Below are 19,934 nucleotides of genomic sequence, written 5' to 3'. Positions count from 1 at the left end.
ACGCGTTCGAAACGGTAACTGTTCGCGTTTTTATCAGTGCGCTCCGTTTATAAGGAAACCCCGAGCGGAGCTTTTCCGAGGAGCTTTTCTTCGCGAGAGCACGGGAGTGCGAGCGAAAGAGAACCGTTTTGACCAATTTGCGGGGTTTTGACCAAATCACGGGATTCTTCGCCCTCTGTTTGCCGTCAATTGTTCTAAGTGCAACATATCGGAGCAAAGTCAAACACAAACATTTCACATTCTTGGCAGTTTGTGTTCCATGCTTCCTGGGGAGAAGTGGAGCAAACAAAGTGCAGGAAAAAGTGCATGCAAATCATTTCTAGCTTATAAATTATGCAGGTGCGAAGAGCAAACAGTGTCTGCCAAAAAGCGGAGGAGAAGAGCTGGAAAAAGTGCAGTGGCCACGAGCAGTCGAGCAAATAAACTTCGATTTATCTCGACGGGAGTTTTGGTTTTTCCGGTTCCGAATCGTTACTTTCGGTCCAACGTTTGACCAGCGATTCAAAATCTAATGCTAAACCTCCCTGTTTCTTTGCTTAATTTTGTAGGATCATACAAATATTTTCGTCGTATTTGTCATTTTAATTATTTTTAGGTTATTTAAATAAAAGTAATGATGATAATGATTCTCATAAGACCTATGCTTAGCATTTCAAATTGAGGAAGGATTATTATTATTATTATTTGTCTCTCTAAAATAAATCAAATAACAATAATGATGCATTACCAGCGTTTCCCATAATACCTATTATTGGCCTTTCATTTATATGAACAATTGTTAATGCTCTGGCCATTGTTTGTTTACGTTTCCATAGAGTTCCAGCTATACAAATTGCTGCCAAAGGAACGATCCAATTGATTTACATTCATAAAACACCGGAAAGCGTACAGCTCACTTAAAAAACAAATTATTAAAGTTACTCGCTTTCCGTGGCTCTGCCACCGAGTTTCAGTGTGCGTTTCGAGCGGAAACGGAAATGCCGGCCATCGCAGGGCAAAAAGTAAAGCAGCATGATGGAAGAGGCCAGTGTTTTGCCTTTGGCGATTTCGTTTCGACCTCGGTCCAATGTTCTTACTGGCTTCCTTCTTGTTTTTGTGGGCCCGCCGTGTCCTGTGCCCTGTGTCATATGCAAATTCCAATTCATGCAAAGCAGAAGAGCCGAGAAAAACGGAGGGGTCAGGAGAGGCAGCCGGGGAATGGGGAATATAAATATCGATTAGTTAACATCAAACTAGCTGACAGGCTGACAAGGACCTTAAGGCGGCATTGAACTTGTCTAGCCGAGAGGGAGAAAGGCGCCTGTTTCCGGCCAGCTCCCTCTCTTTCGCTCTCCTTCCGCCCACACAGACACACCTCGCCACGGCCCTTGCATGATTTAATTATTTGTAGCATACTTTTGTTCGCCGACCAAAAACTTCGCACCTGAATGCACACCGAAGAGGGGCAAGTGGTGCAAACTTTTGCCACTTCTGGATTCACCAGAAGTTGTTGCTCTGTTGAAGGACCGACCTCTGCGGTTTTGGGCCGAGGCCCGGCTTTTTCTATGCGAGCCCGAATGTCTCAATTCATTTTACGCCACACTGCGCCTCAAGTGGAGCGCACCATGCAAAAAAGGGCTGCCGATGCGGGTCTCGGGCCCTGGGTTGGATACCCTGTACCACAACAGGCTTGGGGGTATCGATCAGGTGGCGATGAAGAAAACACTAAAATGTTTGTTTAAAATAATTGAGCAATGCGGAAGGAGGTACTATCAGTCGGAATCATTAAAGATAAATATTTTAACGCGATTTATAAGTAGATCACAGTGCATACATAGCCAAGCCTTTAATATTTTTGATGTGGCTTTAGTTTAAAGACACCGGCACGTTGTTTTTGAGTGGAGAACATTCGTTCTTGAAAACCGTGCCAGTACAAACAATAATGTTCTCAATATCAGAACCAGATGCTAAGAAGGGAAGAGTTGAATTATGTTAAATCAGCACCATTTTGGATTACAGATGAAAGGATTCGCAGTTCAGTTTTAGGATAAACAATGTAAATACCGCATACATGGAAAACATTTTCAGCTAACAAAATGTTATTCTATTTATGAAAACGTTTAAAGTTCAGAGAGAAGCGACACATTCTGCTTTGGACCCTTTGCTAATATGATATTTTTATTTTTTCTTGCAATAAGCTATTTATAATTGATTTTTTAAAGTCCCTAATATTTGGTTTGTGGGTATAGTTTGACCTAGAAGACCAGTGCTCGCTGTTCATAACATCCAAATTTCAAATATTAATCTAACCTAATGAGTATCCCTAATTCGACTCGGTAGTAGTGGGAGTAATTTCTCGATCTGAATGGGTTTCGGGTCTGCCATTTGGGACAAAGAATAAAACAAAACAGGGGTGGCGGCAAAAGTGCAAGCAACGCAGAAAAGGACTTCGGCATCATTACAATTTGTTGATTTGCTTCGTTAAACAGCAAACAACACGGGCGGAGGCGAAATTCGGGGCTGACAGTGCGGACTGAAATTGAAACAACGGCGACAGTTGAATGAATCAGGCGGGCATAAAGACCCGAGAAATGAGCGCTAAGTCAGCCCCTGGCCAGGGTCCTCGTCATCCCATCTCGCCGTCGACGGTTTTGTGTTATTCAAATGGCGGCTGCATTGTTGCTTATTTGCGAAAAAGCAAGCGCGAAAAAATGAGCGGAATAAGAAAACATGAAAACCCGAAGGCGGCAAATAAACAATGGCGGGAAAATGAAAACCGACAAGGAAAAGCTGGCGAGGCGCTGAATCCGCGACGTCGCCTTCAAAGGCGTCGCCCGGGGCCCCGAAAATTATATCTTTTCTTTAAAAAGTGGGGGACTTGGCTTGCCCGCTGGCCCCCTTCTCAAAAGGCGCTTAGATTCAAGGCAGATTGGATTCAAAGGAGCTGCTATGCGGAGGTTGCAGTGGGTTCCAGGTAGAAATGGTGGCGAGCAATCATCGCTGACAGCAAATAAGGAACTCTGAGCGGGTTTCCATAGTGTTTTCCAAGAATCTGATGAGACTGCGGCGGGACTTGTCTTGCATATACAATACTTTTCCACAAAAGCAGACAGACAAATGTATAGATTTATATTTATTGAAACGCAGGCTTCCCAGGAATCTGGTGTATAAATGAGGTTCTCTAGGATATTTTTATGTTTTCCTACAAACAGACTCTTTTTATAGGCTCTTTCTGTGAAATTCTTGGAATTACGTTTCAGGCAGTCAGTGTTTTGAGGTATAAGAGGAACCGAATAGGCTTTTCCAAGAAAATACTTGCCACTGAATCCTTCGAAACTACAAATATTTTCTTTTGGTGTACCAAACAAACTTAGTGAAGCCCTAATTCCTTGCTTACAAAAAATGCTTATCTTTGTTTACAGCCATAACTTTCAAACTGTTCCATTAAATCAGTTTGAAAACTTTGCTTCTGTTCTCGCTGCCTTTTTTGCTGCTCCTCTAATTGGCCTTATCACTCCTGACCCTCTTTACGCAATTAGATTTATTTGCAATTTATAAGTGAAATTGCAGGCGGCTGCCCTCATAATTTCTTTTTATGAGCCTCCGCCGCAGCTTCTGCCATAAAAACGTGGCCACTTGGCGTTCGCACTCGAGACACAATTTATTGCATAATTTTTGGGTTGAATAATTAGCATTTAATTTTAGATTGGGTACAAAAAGTGCGAGCGAAGAGATAGCAAAAGGTTCGTTGGACCGCTCATTAAATTAGTGAGCGGATGTGCCTTAGATTTGGTTTTTGATACACCCTCCCTCGGGCTGGGTTTTGGACTCGAAGTCCACTCGGCTTAATGGCACTTCTAATGACCTTAATTTAAATATCAAATTGAATGGGGAATTTTCGTGTTTAGCGGCAGCTTCGATTAATATAATCGCACAAAGTTTTTCACTCGGGGGCGTGCAAATTATGAGTTGATTGATGCGCCATTAGAAACTTCATTGTATGCCTCGGTATCCAGTGACTTATGGTCCCCGGGGACGCTATCGAACACTGGGAGAAATTATTATCCCCTGTTTGGACATCTTAATTGGTTTCTCTCGGAATGGAACTCATAAGTTCTGGACGCACCAATAAGCTGATGGCAGTTCTCAATACAAATTAGCTTTTAGCCTAAGTGCTCGGCGATGGCGATGAAAATCGGGTTGGTCAGACCGGAAGACAGGGTTGCAATTTTCTCAATTGCACAGTGGTTCACGGAGCCCTAAAACTGCCCTCGATTGCACAAATGAAATAAATTTAATAAATCAATTTTATGGGCAACAGCGTGATAAAATATGTATATAAGTATAGTCCGATTAAGGTCTTAATATTGTCTTGTTATATAGAATATGATAACAAGTTAAAATAGTTGAATAAATGGTATTATATTTAAAACTAAATAATTATAGAGGTAACTCATTAGTTCAAAATCGAAACTGTTTTCCCCCGAAGATACATCTTAAAAAAGCTAAGTGGCAACGTAGTTTTGTGTGATTTCCAGAAATGGTCCATTGGTGGCCACATATTCGCTTTCAATTGGAGAGCTTATATTTTTATTTACCAACTCTTTTGCGAACGTGTTAGCAGGACAAGCCTCTTATGGTGCCACTCCAGCTGGCCATAGCAAACGCTTTTTGATCGGCAAATAACCAACTTCCGCAACGGGCGAGTGTTAAGAAAACTTTTCCCAGCGGCGTTTGAAATCGACAACTGACGATTAGCACATCGCGTCAGCAGGCGCGCATGTATTGTGGTTATTGCTACCGCGGTTTTCTGTTTTGGCCGAGACCAACACCAGCCCATTCATACAGCCATGTAGCCATATAGCCGTAGTGCCGCGGTCCGAGATGGGCGCATTCACGTTCGTGATCGGCATGGGCCCTGCTATATTTGAGTTTCATTTTCAGTTGCTGAACAGAGCGCGAGCGAACAAGACACTCGCGGCTAAAAGTGCACAAATAGCGGAGAGAAGTGTAAGCGACGAATAAAACAGAAAAGTGCACAAGTTAAACAAAAATAAATCAACCAATTGCAGTGCAATGTATTTTCATTGTTTATTGATTCCCCCTAATGTGTTTAACTCGTGATCGACCCTTAACATTACACAACCCCCGGAGCATGATCAACTGCACAGCCGTGAGAACGTGCAATGAATAGTTACTCTGCGTTTGTTGATGCCGAGGCAATCAAAATGAATGAAAGAAAAGCCGAAGTGCATATGACTTTAATTGAAATGCTGAAAACTATTCAATGAAGAGCAGTGCCGAGGCTGCTGGGTGAAGTGCTGCGGCGGTCAAGGCTACAATCGAGGAACCTAGACCGTATATCATTGGTTCTAAAACCAATTCTATAGCAATTTGTCAAGCAACTTTGTTGACGGCTGACAAAGTGAATGAAAATATTGAACTTATCTGCAGCCATCCGACAAGCTTATTAACAGAAACAAAGACATTAGCCCAGCCGAAGTGGATTTTTCACGGGTCTGTACTTTACACCAGCGATTCTGGGAATTTACAATATTGTTTTGGCTTCCCACCCCAAAGCGGGTAATAATTGGGAGCTGAAGCACATTGTCGTACCAGCAAAATAATTAAACTTTTATCTAGATAGCTGGCGTTCCCAAATGTCTTGACACGCTGTCTAATGAATCGCTATCTTTAGTGACTGCAGACGGGAAGATGCTCGCACTCACAACTCCCTTTGCGAAAATTCCTCTGCGAATTTCAGCAGGGAAATGACTTGCTCTGTCGACCAGAAAACAAATTACATTTTGCGGTCTGAGTTCTGATTTTGATTCTGCCCAGGCATTGCATCTGCATTTGCCTTTGATTTTCGGTTAAGGTTCTGTTTTATTTTGGTTTTGCAGGCATCTTCCGCTTGGCTCAATTTGTTTGCATTGCGTAAGGTCGCGTTTTGCCATTCGGATTGCAGCGTTTGTCTCGCCAAGATATTTGAATTATGTTAGCCGCAAAAGCTCGGAAATGTCTTGGCTAAGAGTCAGGGACGGCCAAAAGATGACAGTGGGCTAAAAAATATGAAAGAAAAATGAAGAGAAATCCCTCATAAACCACAAAAAATGTGCCAACATTTACAATGCAAAACGTTATTCATTTCTGGGGAATGTTTACATTTCATTTCGGCACTTCTCTGGGCAATTTTCGGGAGATTTAAGCCACTTTATTATTATTTTTGCGAAACGGTTTTAGGCACACAAAAATTTCTTGTCTTTAAAAAAATTATTTATCCGAAAAAATCCAGTTATGTTTTTAAAACTATCTTTCGGGTAGCCCTTGAAGATTGAGGTATGCTCACCGTTAGTGAACGTTTTCTGCTCGTATTCAAAAACAAGAATTGTGTTTACTCAGGTGCCAATGTCTTTAATAACATTAGTGACCGCATTTTTTAGTGTATCACCTTTTAAAGAGGGTTCTGCCATTTGACCATAGAGCTAAAAATATTTTCTAAAACTTGGATTTTTATTTGCTGATTATGGCGTGCCGAATCCATTCGCGAACTGGTAACAATCCATCCAATGCATATACTTTATGCTGATAGCTGTGTATAATATTTATGACGCTTATTTTCGCGGTTTGTTTTACGCACCTTAGAATGTGCTAAACAAAAAACGAATCCGCGAATTTGGTGCTAATTACTGGAAAAAAGATTTATGGCGCTTTGTAAATTAATTATGGATGTGCTCTTTTTCGCCAACTGACGAAATTGGATCTTCAGATGGGTTGTGATCTCTGGCTGCCGGCGATAAGACATTCTGCTTCACTTCCCATCTCCGGACTACGCTGAAGTCTGAGACTTAATAGAGGTCAGATCGCGGGGACTTTGACACGTTTTCGGAGCAGAGCTGAAGGTCGTCGTTGGGGCTGCGAGATGTTGAATCATGTTTTAGTGCGTTTACAGGTACTTTCAACACGGTGTTGTATGCGCTATTACTGTGCAAAAATACAAAACCAGTTTGGGAATGGACAATAACAAAGAGCTTACATAACGCGCTGTGCAATGGCGCAAGCTACTCGTAAAATTTGTTTTAGTATGGCCGGTCTGCTACCTGCCTATGCTTTCGAAAACCAGTTTACTAAATGGAGGCCCATCGTGGTCTCTTTTATTCCAAAAACTGGATGGACTCTTTTCAGCCGCCTAAGGCTTCAGTCACGTGCTCGTCTCCTCGGACTCGTTATAAACATCTGGGCTGTTTGGGGCTTTAATTTTGACTAACGACTTTACGATGCTTAGATGCTCTTTCAACGTGTTAACTCAAGCCCCACATATTTTGAAATTTTTAATTAGGCTTGTTATCGTTGCACGGAACTGTGCCTTTCGAGGTAATGAGTGCCAGCAGTGCAAGTTGTTCAAATTTATATGGAACATTGTGATTTGTAAAATATTGCTGAGCCAAAGTTTGGCACTAATATGTATAAAATGGGTGATATTAATATTTTAACCAAACAATTTTATATTTTTGGTTATATCTAAGAGGTAAGGGCTTGTTTATTTCAAAAGAGCATTTGATAATGTAATAAGCAAAATGGGTTTCTTATCTCCGGTCTTCGCTTGTTGCCAATGAATTATTTATATCCCACAAATCTGTATATATAATTTGAATACCGTCTGCAAACTACGAATTATGTACAGATCATTGTGAGTTTTTATTGGTTTGATTGGGTTCGCTGTCACGTGAGGGTTTGGATACTCATATAAAATTGAGGCGAAACGCGTTACCCTTCTCAGTTGTCTTTGAACATCCCAAGGTTTGGAATGGTCTTGGGTAAGGATTCAGGGAACTGCAGATGAGAAGGCAGCCCTTAGGAAGATGTGTCATCAGTGCTTCATTTCACCACTAATTAGTTGATTTTCCTCAGAGGATCGTGCTTGAGGGTATTAACACTTCGTCTAGACTTTTGTTTAGCGTGTATTAAATATAATATAATATTCATTTCTGCAAACAAGACGTGTCAAATGGAATATAGTCAAGTGCGTTGCCTCCTTTCCGAACTAATTAGTTACTAACCGAATAAAATGCACACTTCTCGCACTTTCTCCTGACTCGGTTAATAACCCCCTCTTTGTGTTTTTCTGGACAGCACCCACCTACAAAAGCAAACGCAAACTTTGAGATACATTTATGAGTGCTAATAAAGTGTAAGGTCTGCTAACTGGCACAGTGTGAATAATGATAGAGATGTGAAGTGTCGTAGCGTAAGCGAAGGAAACCAGGAAGTATTGCACCAGCTTGCCCCTGTTTGAATTTATCACTTAAATTACAAAAGCCGCACGATGAATGCCACCAAGGACTACATATTGATGGACCCCACGGAACAGATATCGCAGACCTTAGATCTGCAGCAAAATGACACACACAGCCAACGAACACACCCTACTGTGGAAGAGTATTATGGAAGTGAGTACAAGATGTGTAAATAAATGTAAATAAATATAATTGTAAGCACTAATGGAAACAGCAGTGTTTTCTACTCTAACTTTCCCTGCCTTACTGAAATAGTTCCTGGCTTGTCAATTTGATTAACTAGGTAAACAAATACTTATTTACCTAACAAACATTGCATCTGTTAGCCAAACAGGCATTTCTGAGATTTGCAAAAAAATCATATTTTAAAGGGTTACTTTTTATATAGGATTAAAGATATTTTAAATGTTGATCATAGTTTAATAATACATTTTCAAAGAACTTCAGTGCTTCGATTTAAGCCAAAGAAGTATATTGAAACAATAGCATTACCTTTACAACCTTTACTTACTTGTAGACTAATAGAAATAGTTTGTGTTCCATCCTAAGAACCCATTCTCTGCTCCCGACTAATTGGATTTTCGCCAACTCACTTTCAGACATGACTGCCTTTCTCAGCCTCGCAATCTTCATAGCCAGTCTGCTGACCATCCTGAACATCTGCATCTTCTCCACGACGGTCTCACGGCTGCGGCGTCACCTGAACAAGCCGCTCCTGAGGCCCTCGATTATGATGGTCGGCCTGTATCCGATTATCTCGGTGGCTGCCCTGGTTACCATTCTGGTGCCCTACTCCTGGTTCATCTGCCACACGGTGATGCACGTGATGTTCATGGTCGGCGGGCCGGTGTTCCGCACCCTGCTCTTCCGTTACGTAAGCTCGGAGCAGAACTACGTGAAGGAGACTGGCGGCGAGGCGGTGCAACTTAATACTCCTCCGTGCTGCTGCTGGTGCCTCTGCCTGCCGCTGGTAATTCCCACCAAGGCGAAGCTCTGCATCTCCAGATACATGGTATGACGAAATTAGGATTATAAGTAAACGTTACTTTACCTAACACAATGTTTTAGGTCTGGCAAATGCCCTTCTGGCAGGGGTCCATCATGCTGGTGATGAACATCCTGTACTACAAGGACATTCAGCTGTACCGCCAGGTCATGTACTTCTTCATCCCCTTCATCGTCTGCTCCATTGTCCTGGGGTAATTAATTTGATTTGTTTTATTTAAAAGCGTTCTAAATTGAGTTCGTGTTCAAAAACAGCGTTTGGTCCCTGCAAATCACGGTGCGGGCGATCACCAAGCTGCGGGGCGACTATCAGCTGCGGAAGAAGATGTTCTGCCTCCAATTGGTGGTCATGTTGTGCAAGCTGCAGTACCTGATTCTTTACGATCAGCTGGACGGCATCAAAATGGGCGGGGAGTATCCCATCAATCACACCATCTACAAGCAAAGTGAGTATTCACATTGTGGTTTTATTGGGAGTATTAGCAGATCTTAAATACTATTAATATGGAATGATTTTTAAAAGGTTGTATTTATTTTAAAATCCACTTGACGAATTTCCTCTTACTATTTCTTGACCCATTTCAGCCATCATTAACATCCTTATCCTGGTGGAAATGGTTCTGGTGTCCATGATGGTGCAGAGCGCGTATCGAACGCCCATTCAGGTTCAAGTCGACGAGGTCAATAAGGAAAGGGAAATAACTCGCATTTGAAAATTTTGAGGATGATGGAGCTTTAGTAGAAAGTAGAAACATATTGTGATAAATTTAATAAAGAAAATGTAGTTAAATTTATATGGAAATAACGAAATGAAGTACTGCCTGTAGAACAAGCATACGGGCAAACCAAATCTTACTCGACTAGTTGGCTTAACAAAGTGCTTCACAAATCATGTTTTTCCCTGCCAACTTGTTCTCGACTGGAGGAACCACCTTCATGGGGAAACCGCACCCTAGGGAACCACCCCTCTGGAGGAACCCAACCCCCTTTAGCCATGCGTGTCGCGTTTAGCTCATAATTCTCCCTGCGGACCCTTGGAGAGGGTCGAGATCCGTTTTACATTTTTCAAGAGGACAAACAAACGCCGGCCGACTTGGGCCAAATGCCCAAGTGCCATAAAAATACAATAAATATAATATATCTCCGTTCTGTTTAGATAGCCTTTTGGATAACTCAATTGCTGTCGCAACGCGGCCATAGGCCAGGAGACGTGGCAACTCGGGCTTGGAAATACTGGAAAAGACGTGGGGAAAACCCAGAGGATGGGCAAAAATTATTACTGGGAGTGGTAGAGTCAGGAGCTGGGGCAGCATCAACAACCATTGTGTACTGCAAGGCAGTGCGTTGAAATTTATGATTTATTTGAAACGAAAGTACATCGTGCTCTGCCCAAATAAATCACACTAAAGATGCTGCCAGCTCAAAGCGAAGTGGGAGGAGGAAAAGGGGCGGGAGGTGGTTGTTTGGGAGATGGACCAAGGCCACCGGGCAATGAAAATCAAATATAGCACTGGGAGAGAAATGTTCACTAAGCCGCGGATACCCCTTGAAAGACGGGATTTGAAACCCTACTGTAGGAAACCATTTTGGATTTGTTGTTGTAAATGTTCAACCAAATTTCTGGTTGTTTTTATATTTTCAAGTTTTTTAGAGTCCGGATATGATCTGTATTAAATATCTTCAATATCTATTTTTTCATTTTTGTATTTTATTTTCCTAAAGTATTCTACCATTTCAGCACATTTATAGACCATCGTAACATTTTTAATTTTAATGTAAGTTTTAATACCTAACATAAAAGAACAGCTGCTTATAAGTAATATTCCTATGTTTAACCTTAAAGAAATGTAAATCCCGTAAAAGTAATCCTGTAAGCCAAAGCTAGTACAGAGAGGGTATCAAAAGGCTGTCGCAGAACGGCAAGAGGATGTCGGGCAGCGGGGCTTGGAGCAGTGAAGTGCCACGGTCGTCGTCGCTGGGTTGGTTTATCTTATCGCTCTTTTATGATGTACACAACGCCGCAGAACGCCAGCCATGAGCCGCCATGGCAGCCAAGTCCTGGGCCGCCATTTCACCCTCCGCCGCCACCCTGCCATTCAGCCCCCGGAAAGCCACTCTTGGCCCGGTCGAGATGTCGCTTTTTATGAAGACGCTTGTTTGCTCGGTTTGCCAGAGCTCGGCTGCTATCCTGTTGGCTCTGACTTGGCTGAGGCAAGTAAATCAGATTAAGTATCCGCTGCTCATTTTGATGAGTTGTACAGACGACCAGCAAACGAACCTCAGCGAATGAACCACTCTTCGTGCGACTCTTGATTTCATATTAATCCTTTTTTCCGCATGTGGTGAGTGGAAAGTTTTAATTGAAGTGCTCCAGAAAAATGATTCTAGATGTTTTTCTCAATAATATTTTATCTTTTAATAGCAAAACATAGAGTGAAACCATTGAAGACTAAATTGCAAGCCATTGTTAGCTGATGAACTGAAAACGACAAAGCGATTAAAGCGCTTTAACAGACTTATCCTTGTCTTCTTAACCCAGAGGATTTCAAATTAAATGAACTCAGCATTCAGCATCTATCATCACTTAGGTATTTATCGGATGCCGCATCGATATCTTTCGAAGCTCAAGCCTGAGGGTCGGCAACAAAATTCGCTTGAAACCGAACTTTGCCATTTTGATTTCGCCCTTAAAAACAACTTGAGTTTCATGTAGCACACTCTTCGGGTGCATAGAAAATTCATAAAGCTCTTGCGGAGGGGAAAGTCTTGGGCTACAAAATTAAAGAAACCGCTCCTATGTTGCCACCCACTTGAAGCCGCTTGGTCGGCCATTGTCTACGCTTCTTGGCCACGTCCAAACACGTTAGAGGGATTGCCTGAAAGCTGTCTGGGCCCGCTGTCAGGCCGTGTCTTGTGTCACTGTCCATTAGACGCCCTCCGAGCCCACTTTCGCAGTATCTTTTAAATCCCAAAACGGAGTGCGCTTCACGACTGCTTACGGCGACAACACTTAGACAAATTAAATAATGCGCATACGCAATGTGCCGCTGCTTAATTTTCGTAATAGAAATTATAACACAATATTTGTCATTCACAGGCAATTTAACAAATTCAAGTAGGAGCTCATCGCCCGGGATCTCATTTCTCATTCGCCTCCTTTTCCCCGGCACGGAATTTCCCCCACTTTTGCCCCCAGGAATTTTATGATTATTGACAGCCCATTTTCTTTGACTTGGCTTTGCTTTCCGCCTTCTTCGGAGCTCTTGCTTCTTTTTATTCGGCTTTCTTTGGCCTTTGTTTAAGCAGACCTGCCTTCTGTGCGGGCCATTTCGCTGGTGCTAAGTAAATAAGTTTTATGACATTTCTTTCTTACTGTTTGCCGTTGTTTTTGATGCCCTTCGCCTCGTAAATCGCAAACGTCTGCGCCTTATACTTGATTGATTTCAATGCTGGAGCTGACGCCTGATTTGCGCCACTTACTGGTGGTCGAGCACAGGGATCAATTGGGGAATAATTCATGGGCTTTGCTGCGAAAGTCCCCAGCTCCTAGCATATGTAGTACCACTAGAGTTCGCGAGCAACCAGAATAATAACATTTGACTTCAGGAATTTATGGATCATTCAGTGCTCTACGCCTTTTAAGCCCTGAATACATTCCCACAATTTTTTGCCAAAGGGATTTCTTATCAAGTTAGGCAAATATACTTTTGTATAATTTAATTAAAAATCGGGCAGCCGACGTTGACTTTTCCGGTCCCAAGTCAGCGGCCAAGCATCCACACACACTTGAGTGTTCCGTAAGCCGAGAATTAATTAATGTTAAGCAGCGAAGAGTGAAGCGGCCATAAGGAAAATATTTGCGCCTGTTCTGGCATAATTAAAAGGGTTTGCCAACTGTTCCCGCTGTTTTTTTTTCGGTCCACAAACCCCAAAGAAAACGTTAAGAAAAATATGCCTAAGCACTTTCGGTCGAGTTTTGATTTTTTGTATCAAATTAGCAATAAAGTTTACATCGTGGTCGACCAAGGACATTACCTGTAAACCAATGAAATGTCTAAAAATAACAAAACCATGGGTTGTACGCCTAAATGTTGTTATTTAAAAAAGGACATTATAAGTCTATGAAATCTAGATGATAAAAGGAAATGAAAGCTTGAGTAAAAAATGCGTTAAATTATCTTACATAACAAGTACCTTGATGATGAAACAAATCCCTCGTATTTACAAAAATAACAGCATAAAATTCTGACATATCCTGCAACCTATTCTGCAGTCCCTAAAAATACAATGTTTCGACGCCTACCTTCGAGCACACATCCCCAAGGAGCCGAAACCATCGGAAAACCCAGGAGGACCGGCTCAGCTTAAACGAGGGTCCTGCTGGTCCGGCGGTCGTCTGGGAGGCGCAGCCTTATGCTGAGCACTCAGTTTAACAATGGCAAACAAGTAAAACGCTACGAAATCCGCTTAAAGAGCATTTGTATGTAATGGCAAGAAAGCGGGCGAAAGGAAAGCGGGAGAGCACAGCATCCAGGCTGCATTGCCATGCTCGAGTTGTCCGTTTTTTGTTGTTTTTCTTACACCTCGGCATGCCTCCATTAGGGGATTTTGCATAAGTGACAAGGCTGGCAGAGGCCCCCGACTTTCCCGACTTTCTCCCCCACTCCCACCGCCCCATCGGCACATGTGCCTCAGTGTGAGTGGCTCGGATAAAGCCAGGCTAATGCAGCACACAGAGACAGGCATAAGGCGCTGGTAACACGACACGCTTGTCAAATGCTCCCCTGCCGAGGTCGATGGACATGGCCAGAGATACGGGTGCACTGGAAAAAAGTATGTCGGAAACTTACAAGCACATCAGGTTTTATATGTTTTATTCGAGTGGCCATTAAAGGTAGCATGTTATAATGGCCGCCTTACAAGTACTAAATGTCAACAAAAAGTGTTTAGAATATTTTATTTTAAAATATATATTTATGTATCTGAGGGTTGTTTTTCTTAGATCACTGCAGTTTATTCCCTTGCCGAGGCCGATGGACTTGGTCAGAGATACAAGTACGCTGAGAAAAAATTACGTACACGTTAAAGTTAAATTTTATTTGAATTTACATATTATGATCAACATTTTTTTTTATTTTAAGTTTTGGTCAAAAAAATGAAAACTAAGCTTAAAACTGAAAACTGCTTAAGAGTCATATGACTTTCCGTTGTTCTTTAACTTCTTAATCCAGTAAATTAAAGTGTTTACAATTGCTATAATAATATCTGAGCGTAAGAGACGAGGCTTATGATTTTCTTTTGTGCACAAATATACAGACTCCGCTCTGACGTAGCTCAATTGCATTAAGGCGTTGGGGAAAGTCGCAGCATCAGTAGAAACTACTTTAATTGAATGAGGTCGCCACTGGGATCTTCCGCTTCCATAGCAACAATTGTTGGGACCGAGGACTGCGATTGGATAAATGATTAAGTAGTTTGCAATTAAAGCAACGGAAACCTATTTTCGCTGAACTTAATAAGTTTTTGGATTTCATTGAGTAAACTGAGTGGACGTGGTGAGGTGACAGTAAAAACGATCCGATATGTGATTCAAAGGGTGGTAAGCGAAATGAATTTAATCTGTGTTGGACTCTTTTGATCAATAAAAGAATACAGTCGTAGATAAAAATAAATAAGATATTAGTCAAATTTAAAAAGAATGTTTCTCTTATTTTATTAAATGAAGGGTTATTGGTTTAATTAAAACTGACTGAAAGTGAAATCGGTTAGAAGCTAAAATCAGCAAACAGAGATTGCGAAATAAATTGTGTTTAGGCAAACATAACATATATTCCCAACCAATTTCCTTAATCACACCCCCTGAGAGCCTCCTCCTTGCCGACTAGTTCCGCTTATGTGATTACTTTTACTATTAGTGAAGTGAGCCGATCCTTTTAGTTTTCTCACCTTGGCTCGCAAGGCCCACACGTCGTGCTGTGTATAGTATATTGGGAGTAATAAACCATCAGTCAACGGCCCGGAACGGCGAAGAAATAAACACGGGATGAATAAATGGGTTCGAGGCGCTGGCGGCTGACCAACCCGAGGCCAGTGCCTCTTTCGAGGTGTTTGCCAAGTTCTCCTGCTATCCTCCCCCGGTCCGGTGTCCTGGGGCGCAGCTGATCAAGGCTAATCAATTAAGTTCCACAAAAGCAATTTATTACAATACCTTGGTGAGCGAACAGGGCCGTGTAATCGATGGAAAAGGTTGTTGGCCAAGCAAACATACGGTTCGAATAAACCCTGTACGGTGTACACATTTAATCGCAGTACAGCAAGATTAATGGTTCACTGATTAATACCCTACAATAATATAAAGAAAATTAAATTGGAATATTTTGCTTGCCCTGATTTGATTTTTAAAAAATAAAATATTATGATTTTACTTAACAAGAGTTTTTACTTTATTGGTTTTACTTTGATCATTATTTTTGAGCTGTAAGAATGTAAAATGTGTTGATATCGATAACAATTATTTTACGTACGTACTTTTCAGTCATTCTAAATAAGTATGCAACCAAGATTTATACGGGTAACTTCACGCCAGAGATTTAGAATTCAACTGGCCAATTGGCCAACCCTTTCGCACGAAAGCCATTCCCGCTAGCCGCAGTCTGATGAAGACCATTGAGTTTCATGTGACCACAAAACTTTCGCTTGGCGGCGACTGCGAGGACACAATTGCCAGTTGAAGTGCGTAACATGGCCATAAAAATTTAAAACGACACAAAGAGTCCACGGAAAATGAGCACGGAGTGGAGTGGAGAGGCGCTGGTGATGCCATTAAAGCACTCGAGGATGCGGCGCGTGTGCTCCGAGATCAGCATCATTAACACTATTTTCCCTAGGCGGTGCTTCAAAATGACGACGCCGACGGGGGTTTCGGTGGGTTAAGCTGGGGCGGCGGGGCCCGGAGTTCAGCCGACGATGACACTGACAACTGGCTTCTAGTCGAGTCGGGTTTAGTTTAGTTTAGCTCGCCACAATCATTACGAACACTTAAGAACCCGCCCCCAGGACGTTCCAGGCACAGCTCTGTTTTTGACACTGGTGTGGGGATTGCTGGGGGATTTCTGGGTGGGAGACACTCCAAAAAATAGGGGATAGCCACAGTGGCACAGCGCACTTCCATACACTTGCCAGTGGATGTGCTGGAAGTGCCTGGGAAGTGGTTGAGTGTTTGCCCAGAGAGGCAGACATCAAGTAGTTGCCTCGTCCTGACAGTGAGTCCAAATAGAAATCCATTTAATTTTCAAATAGTGAAATGTTTACCCACGTACACGCATGGTGGAAAATGTCCTGAATGCCGACGCCTCCCGCCCCTTAGCGAGATTCCCTTCCATAATGGCAGATGGTACTCAGCATTCGCCTTTTATTTATGCAAAGGTGGGTCCCATTGTTCGCATTGTTTGCCGGACATAACTTGCATTCCCCTGGTGCTCTGCAGAACCCCAACTGAAATGCAGGACCATGAAACACCGGGATGGGGGTGAAGTGATGGGGCTCTCTATCCATAAATGAATAAATGAGCGCTCAGGAGACAGGCGGCTAGTCCTTGGAGAGGAGGCGTTGAAAGAGGCATTGTGCCCAAGAAACAGTGCAGGGAATATTTTAATTAAATAAAATGCAGAACCAAATATCAGGTAAAGTGAAGGACAAGGCTGATGCAAGAACTATATGAATAGAAATATTATTCTTGTGTGATAAGTGCTTTACAATGCTTTGAAAATACCCCATGGATTATACTAACTAGTATACTAACAAATTAGACTTTTTATTGTTGTTAAAGGCTATGAACCTTAAAATAAATCTCTTGCATCGTTTACTATTACAACCTTAGGCTTTGTACCCCCTTAAAGTGCTGTCGTTGAGTATTTAATCTTAAGTCGCTAAGACCGCGGACTTTGAAAGCTCTAATCGATTTTCATATCTGGCCCCAGCAGCCGCGTTAATTATGGGCGTTAATTCAAAGATCAGGCCCGATTGCCGCCCCCCGAGGCCCTATAAAGTTGGCTTTTCAATTGCATTACGGACCATCCAATTTCACGGACTCGGGTTATCGGCGGGGGAACGGGTTCGGCCCAGTGGTTCAGGTGAGCGCCGTGTGTGCGGGTGTGTATTGGTTGCTTATTTTGCATAATTGACTGTAAATGGAGGCCGAAGTGTGGGTGTGCGCCTGCTCGCGGTTGTGTAATTGGCATTCGGCCTGTCGGCCGGCCACGGTGCGTATGGGTAATGCTTTCGAGGCCTTAAACATCGCTAATTGCACGGCGAAATGGAGAAAGTAATAAACGAAATGGGCGGCGGGCGGGGAAAGGACGCGTTTTTTGGGGGACTGTCATATCCACAAAATTCCGAGCACATTAGCAAACAACTTTGGGCAAAGTACCCGCAACAACAGCGCATAAAAATCGTATTAATGGCCGTAGAAAAGGGGCGCCAACTGAATCGTCTTGGGCACTGGGCTACAGCACATTGGAATTATTTACAGGGAATCCCCTAGCAAGGGAATTATTTTTTTTATTTAATTACTAAGGTATTTGAGATAGGGTAATGGTAAATACAACAGAATTGTGGCTTTTATTCAGACAGAACTAATCTTTTAAGTCGTATTATGATCAAAGCCAAAAAGCCTTGCAAGTGCAATGGTGGATGGACTTTAGTTGGTTTAGGATAGGTTTAAAATCTAATCTTTCGAAAATTTGAAATTCAGAGCTGTCAAATTGCGAGTGCCCTGCTGGCCAGTGTAATGTGCGTTTGCCAAAATAAACACAAACACATGACAAATGGAATGGCTCGTTGTATGCCTAACAATTCCACTCCGCACACACACTCGCCCAGGTCACACCGACACACGCCCCTCCACGCCCACCATCTTAGTGCAAAGGTCAGGCTTGTTGTTTTTGCTCTTGGCATTTTTGGGTTTTTGGTTTTAGTGGCATTCGCTGTCGGCCGTTCCTTGCGGGTGTCAATGTCGAACAGGACATGGTGGGTGGTGGGCGGTGGGCGGTGGGTGGTGGTGTGTGCCCCGCCCCTCGACACACACACACGTAGCACATACGTGTCGGACTGATTGCACATAAATTCTGGGGAGTGTGTGCTCCTCGAATTTCGTCCTTTCGATTTTTGGGATGGGGCGGGACTGCCGTTAATACAACGCATTTTGTTTACAACTTTTCACTTTCTGATTTCAGCGTTCTGTTTTTATTTGCCTTTCAGCTTGCAGCTCAGCGTTTTCGTTGTCCAAGGCATTTTCCTATTTTACGTGTTTTCCTTTCGCCTTCAGTTTGTTTGTTTATTTGTTTCCCTATTTGCAGTTCCTGGAATTTATTTGTAAAGCTGTTTGGTTATTCATTTGACATTTGCCGTCAATAGATATTCGAATTGAGCCAAGTGGCAGCTGGGTCTGAAAGTACACCGAAAAAATCATTTAATTAGTTTTCCAACAAAGAAAATACTCGAAATATCTTCCCTGAACTTCAATAAATTCAGTACGCCAATGAAAAACTAGTTCAATTTTTTTGTGTGTAGGCGATATTTGAATTATATTTGCATTTTTAACTCGGTAATTGGCATTATTGCTGTACAAATATTTTGTCTCAAATATATATCAGGAATTTGCCTGTCAGTGTGGAGCAGTTTGGCAGAGCCCCAACAGAAATCAATCTTAAATGCAACCCATTACTGTCACTTAAATTGCCTTTTACACTTTTGCACATCCACACACAGCCTGCGACGTCGCCCATCAGCTTGATTTACTATTGCAAATTTTAATTACGTGGCAACGAGGCCTTAATACGTCGCATATATCAAGAGGGTACCGCACTGCAATTAATTTATGCCAAACGGCAGTCGAAGTAATTGCACCAAATTGACACAACCGCATGTTCTGCGCCTGAGGGAAGGGCATCCTATCTGGCAACCTGGATTTTGAGGAGTCGAGAGACATTATGCATGACTTGCTGCTGGTCGAGAGCTAAGCACCCGGCAATCCATCCGTATTGAAATAGAGCCAACTGGGCCACAGCCATTAGTCCCGAGTATACATGGCGCACGAAAGCAGCCAGCTACTCTGGGCACGTGCTCGCCAACAAGTAGGGATTGCAAGGATTGCGAGGATACATGCCCAGATACTTAGGCACTGCCAAGTGCAAGGCTGCCACTCACACATCAATGTCCCGGCCGAGTTGAATTACAAATGAGCCCTTGTCGAGACTTGCCAATGTCCTCTCGACATCCCAGTGAGAGGCTCCTGAGGTTTATCATTGTTGGCTACTGCCATTGAGTGCAGGAATCCGGAAACTACACGGGGAAAAACGGGATAAATGGGAGTTTAGTAATGGCGTTACAATATATTTTGTGAATCTAACCGATCCTACGACCGTACGGTGGCTAAGATTATACACAAAGCTGTCTAAGAGTATGCAACAACTCTATGATTTCTTGGGCTCATGGCAACCTCAGAATCTAATAGTATGTTTTAATAAAATATGAAAATTAAAAAGGTTTCCTGTAGTTTAGTTGAACATATGGAAAAAATGAATAAACATAAAAATATTGTTAGGTGAATAATATTTGCTACTGAAATCCTATTTTAATCATAGCATAATAAAT

The 19,934-nt window shown here is 42.4% G+C and overlaps 1 protein-coding gene across 2 annotated transcripts; it reads left to right on the top strand.

Moving 5' to 3' along the window:
* The first annotated feature begins 4,881 nt into the window (after positions 1 to 4,881).
* Positions 4,882 to 10,075, top strand: LOC108035973 (organic solute transporter alpha-like protein). Of its 2 annotated transcripts, none has more exons than XM_017111792.3 (6): positions 4,882 to 4,989; positions 8,113 to 8,429; positions 8,876 to 9,288; positions 9,345 to 9,475; positions 9,537 to 9,727; positions 9,867 to 10,075. In XM_017111792.3, the coding sequence occupies exons 2-6, from the start codon at positions 8,306 to 8,308 to the stop codon at positions 9,992 to 9,994; spliced, it is 987 nt and encodes a 328-aa protein (XP_016967281.1). In that variant the 5' UTR covers positions 4,882 to 4,989; positions 8,113 to 8,305; the 3' UTR covers positions 9,995 to 10,075. The 2 variants fall into 2 exon arrangements, with proteins under 2 accessions (XP_016967281.1, XP_016967283.1); XM_017111794.3 differs by lacking the exon at positions 4,882 to 4,989 and adding an exon at positions 5,005 to 5,496.
* The last annotated feature ends 9,859 nt before the right edge of the window (positions 10,076 to 19,934 follow it).

The sequence above is a fragment of the Drosophila biarmipes genome, chromosome 3L, assembly GCF_025231255.1.
Source record: "Drosophila biarmipes strain raj3 chromosome 3L, RU_DBia_V1.1, whole genome shotgun sequence".
Lineage (NCBI taxonomy): Eukaryota > Metazoa > Arthropoda > Insecta > Diptera > Drosophilidae > Drosophila > Drosophila biarmipes.
Note: the sequence above shows the minus strand (reverse complement) of the source record. Positions and strands in the feature narration are given on the sequence as shown.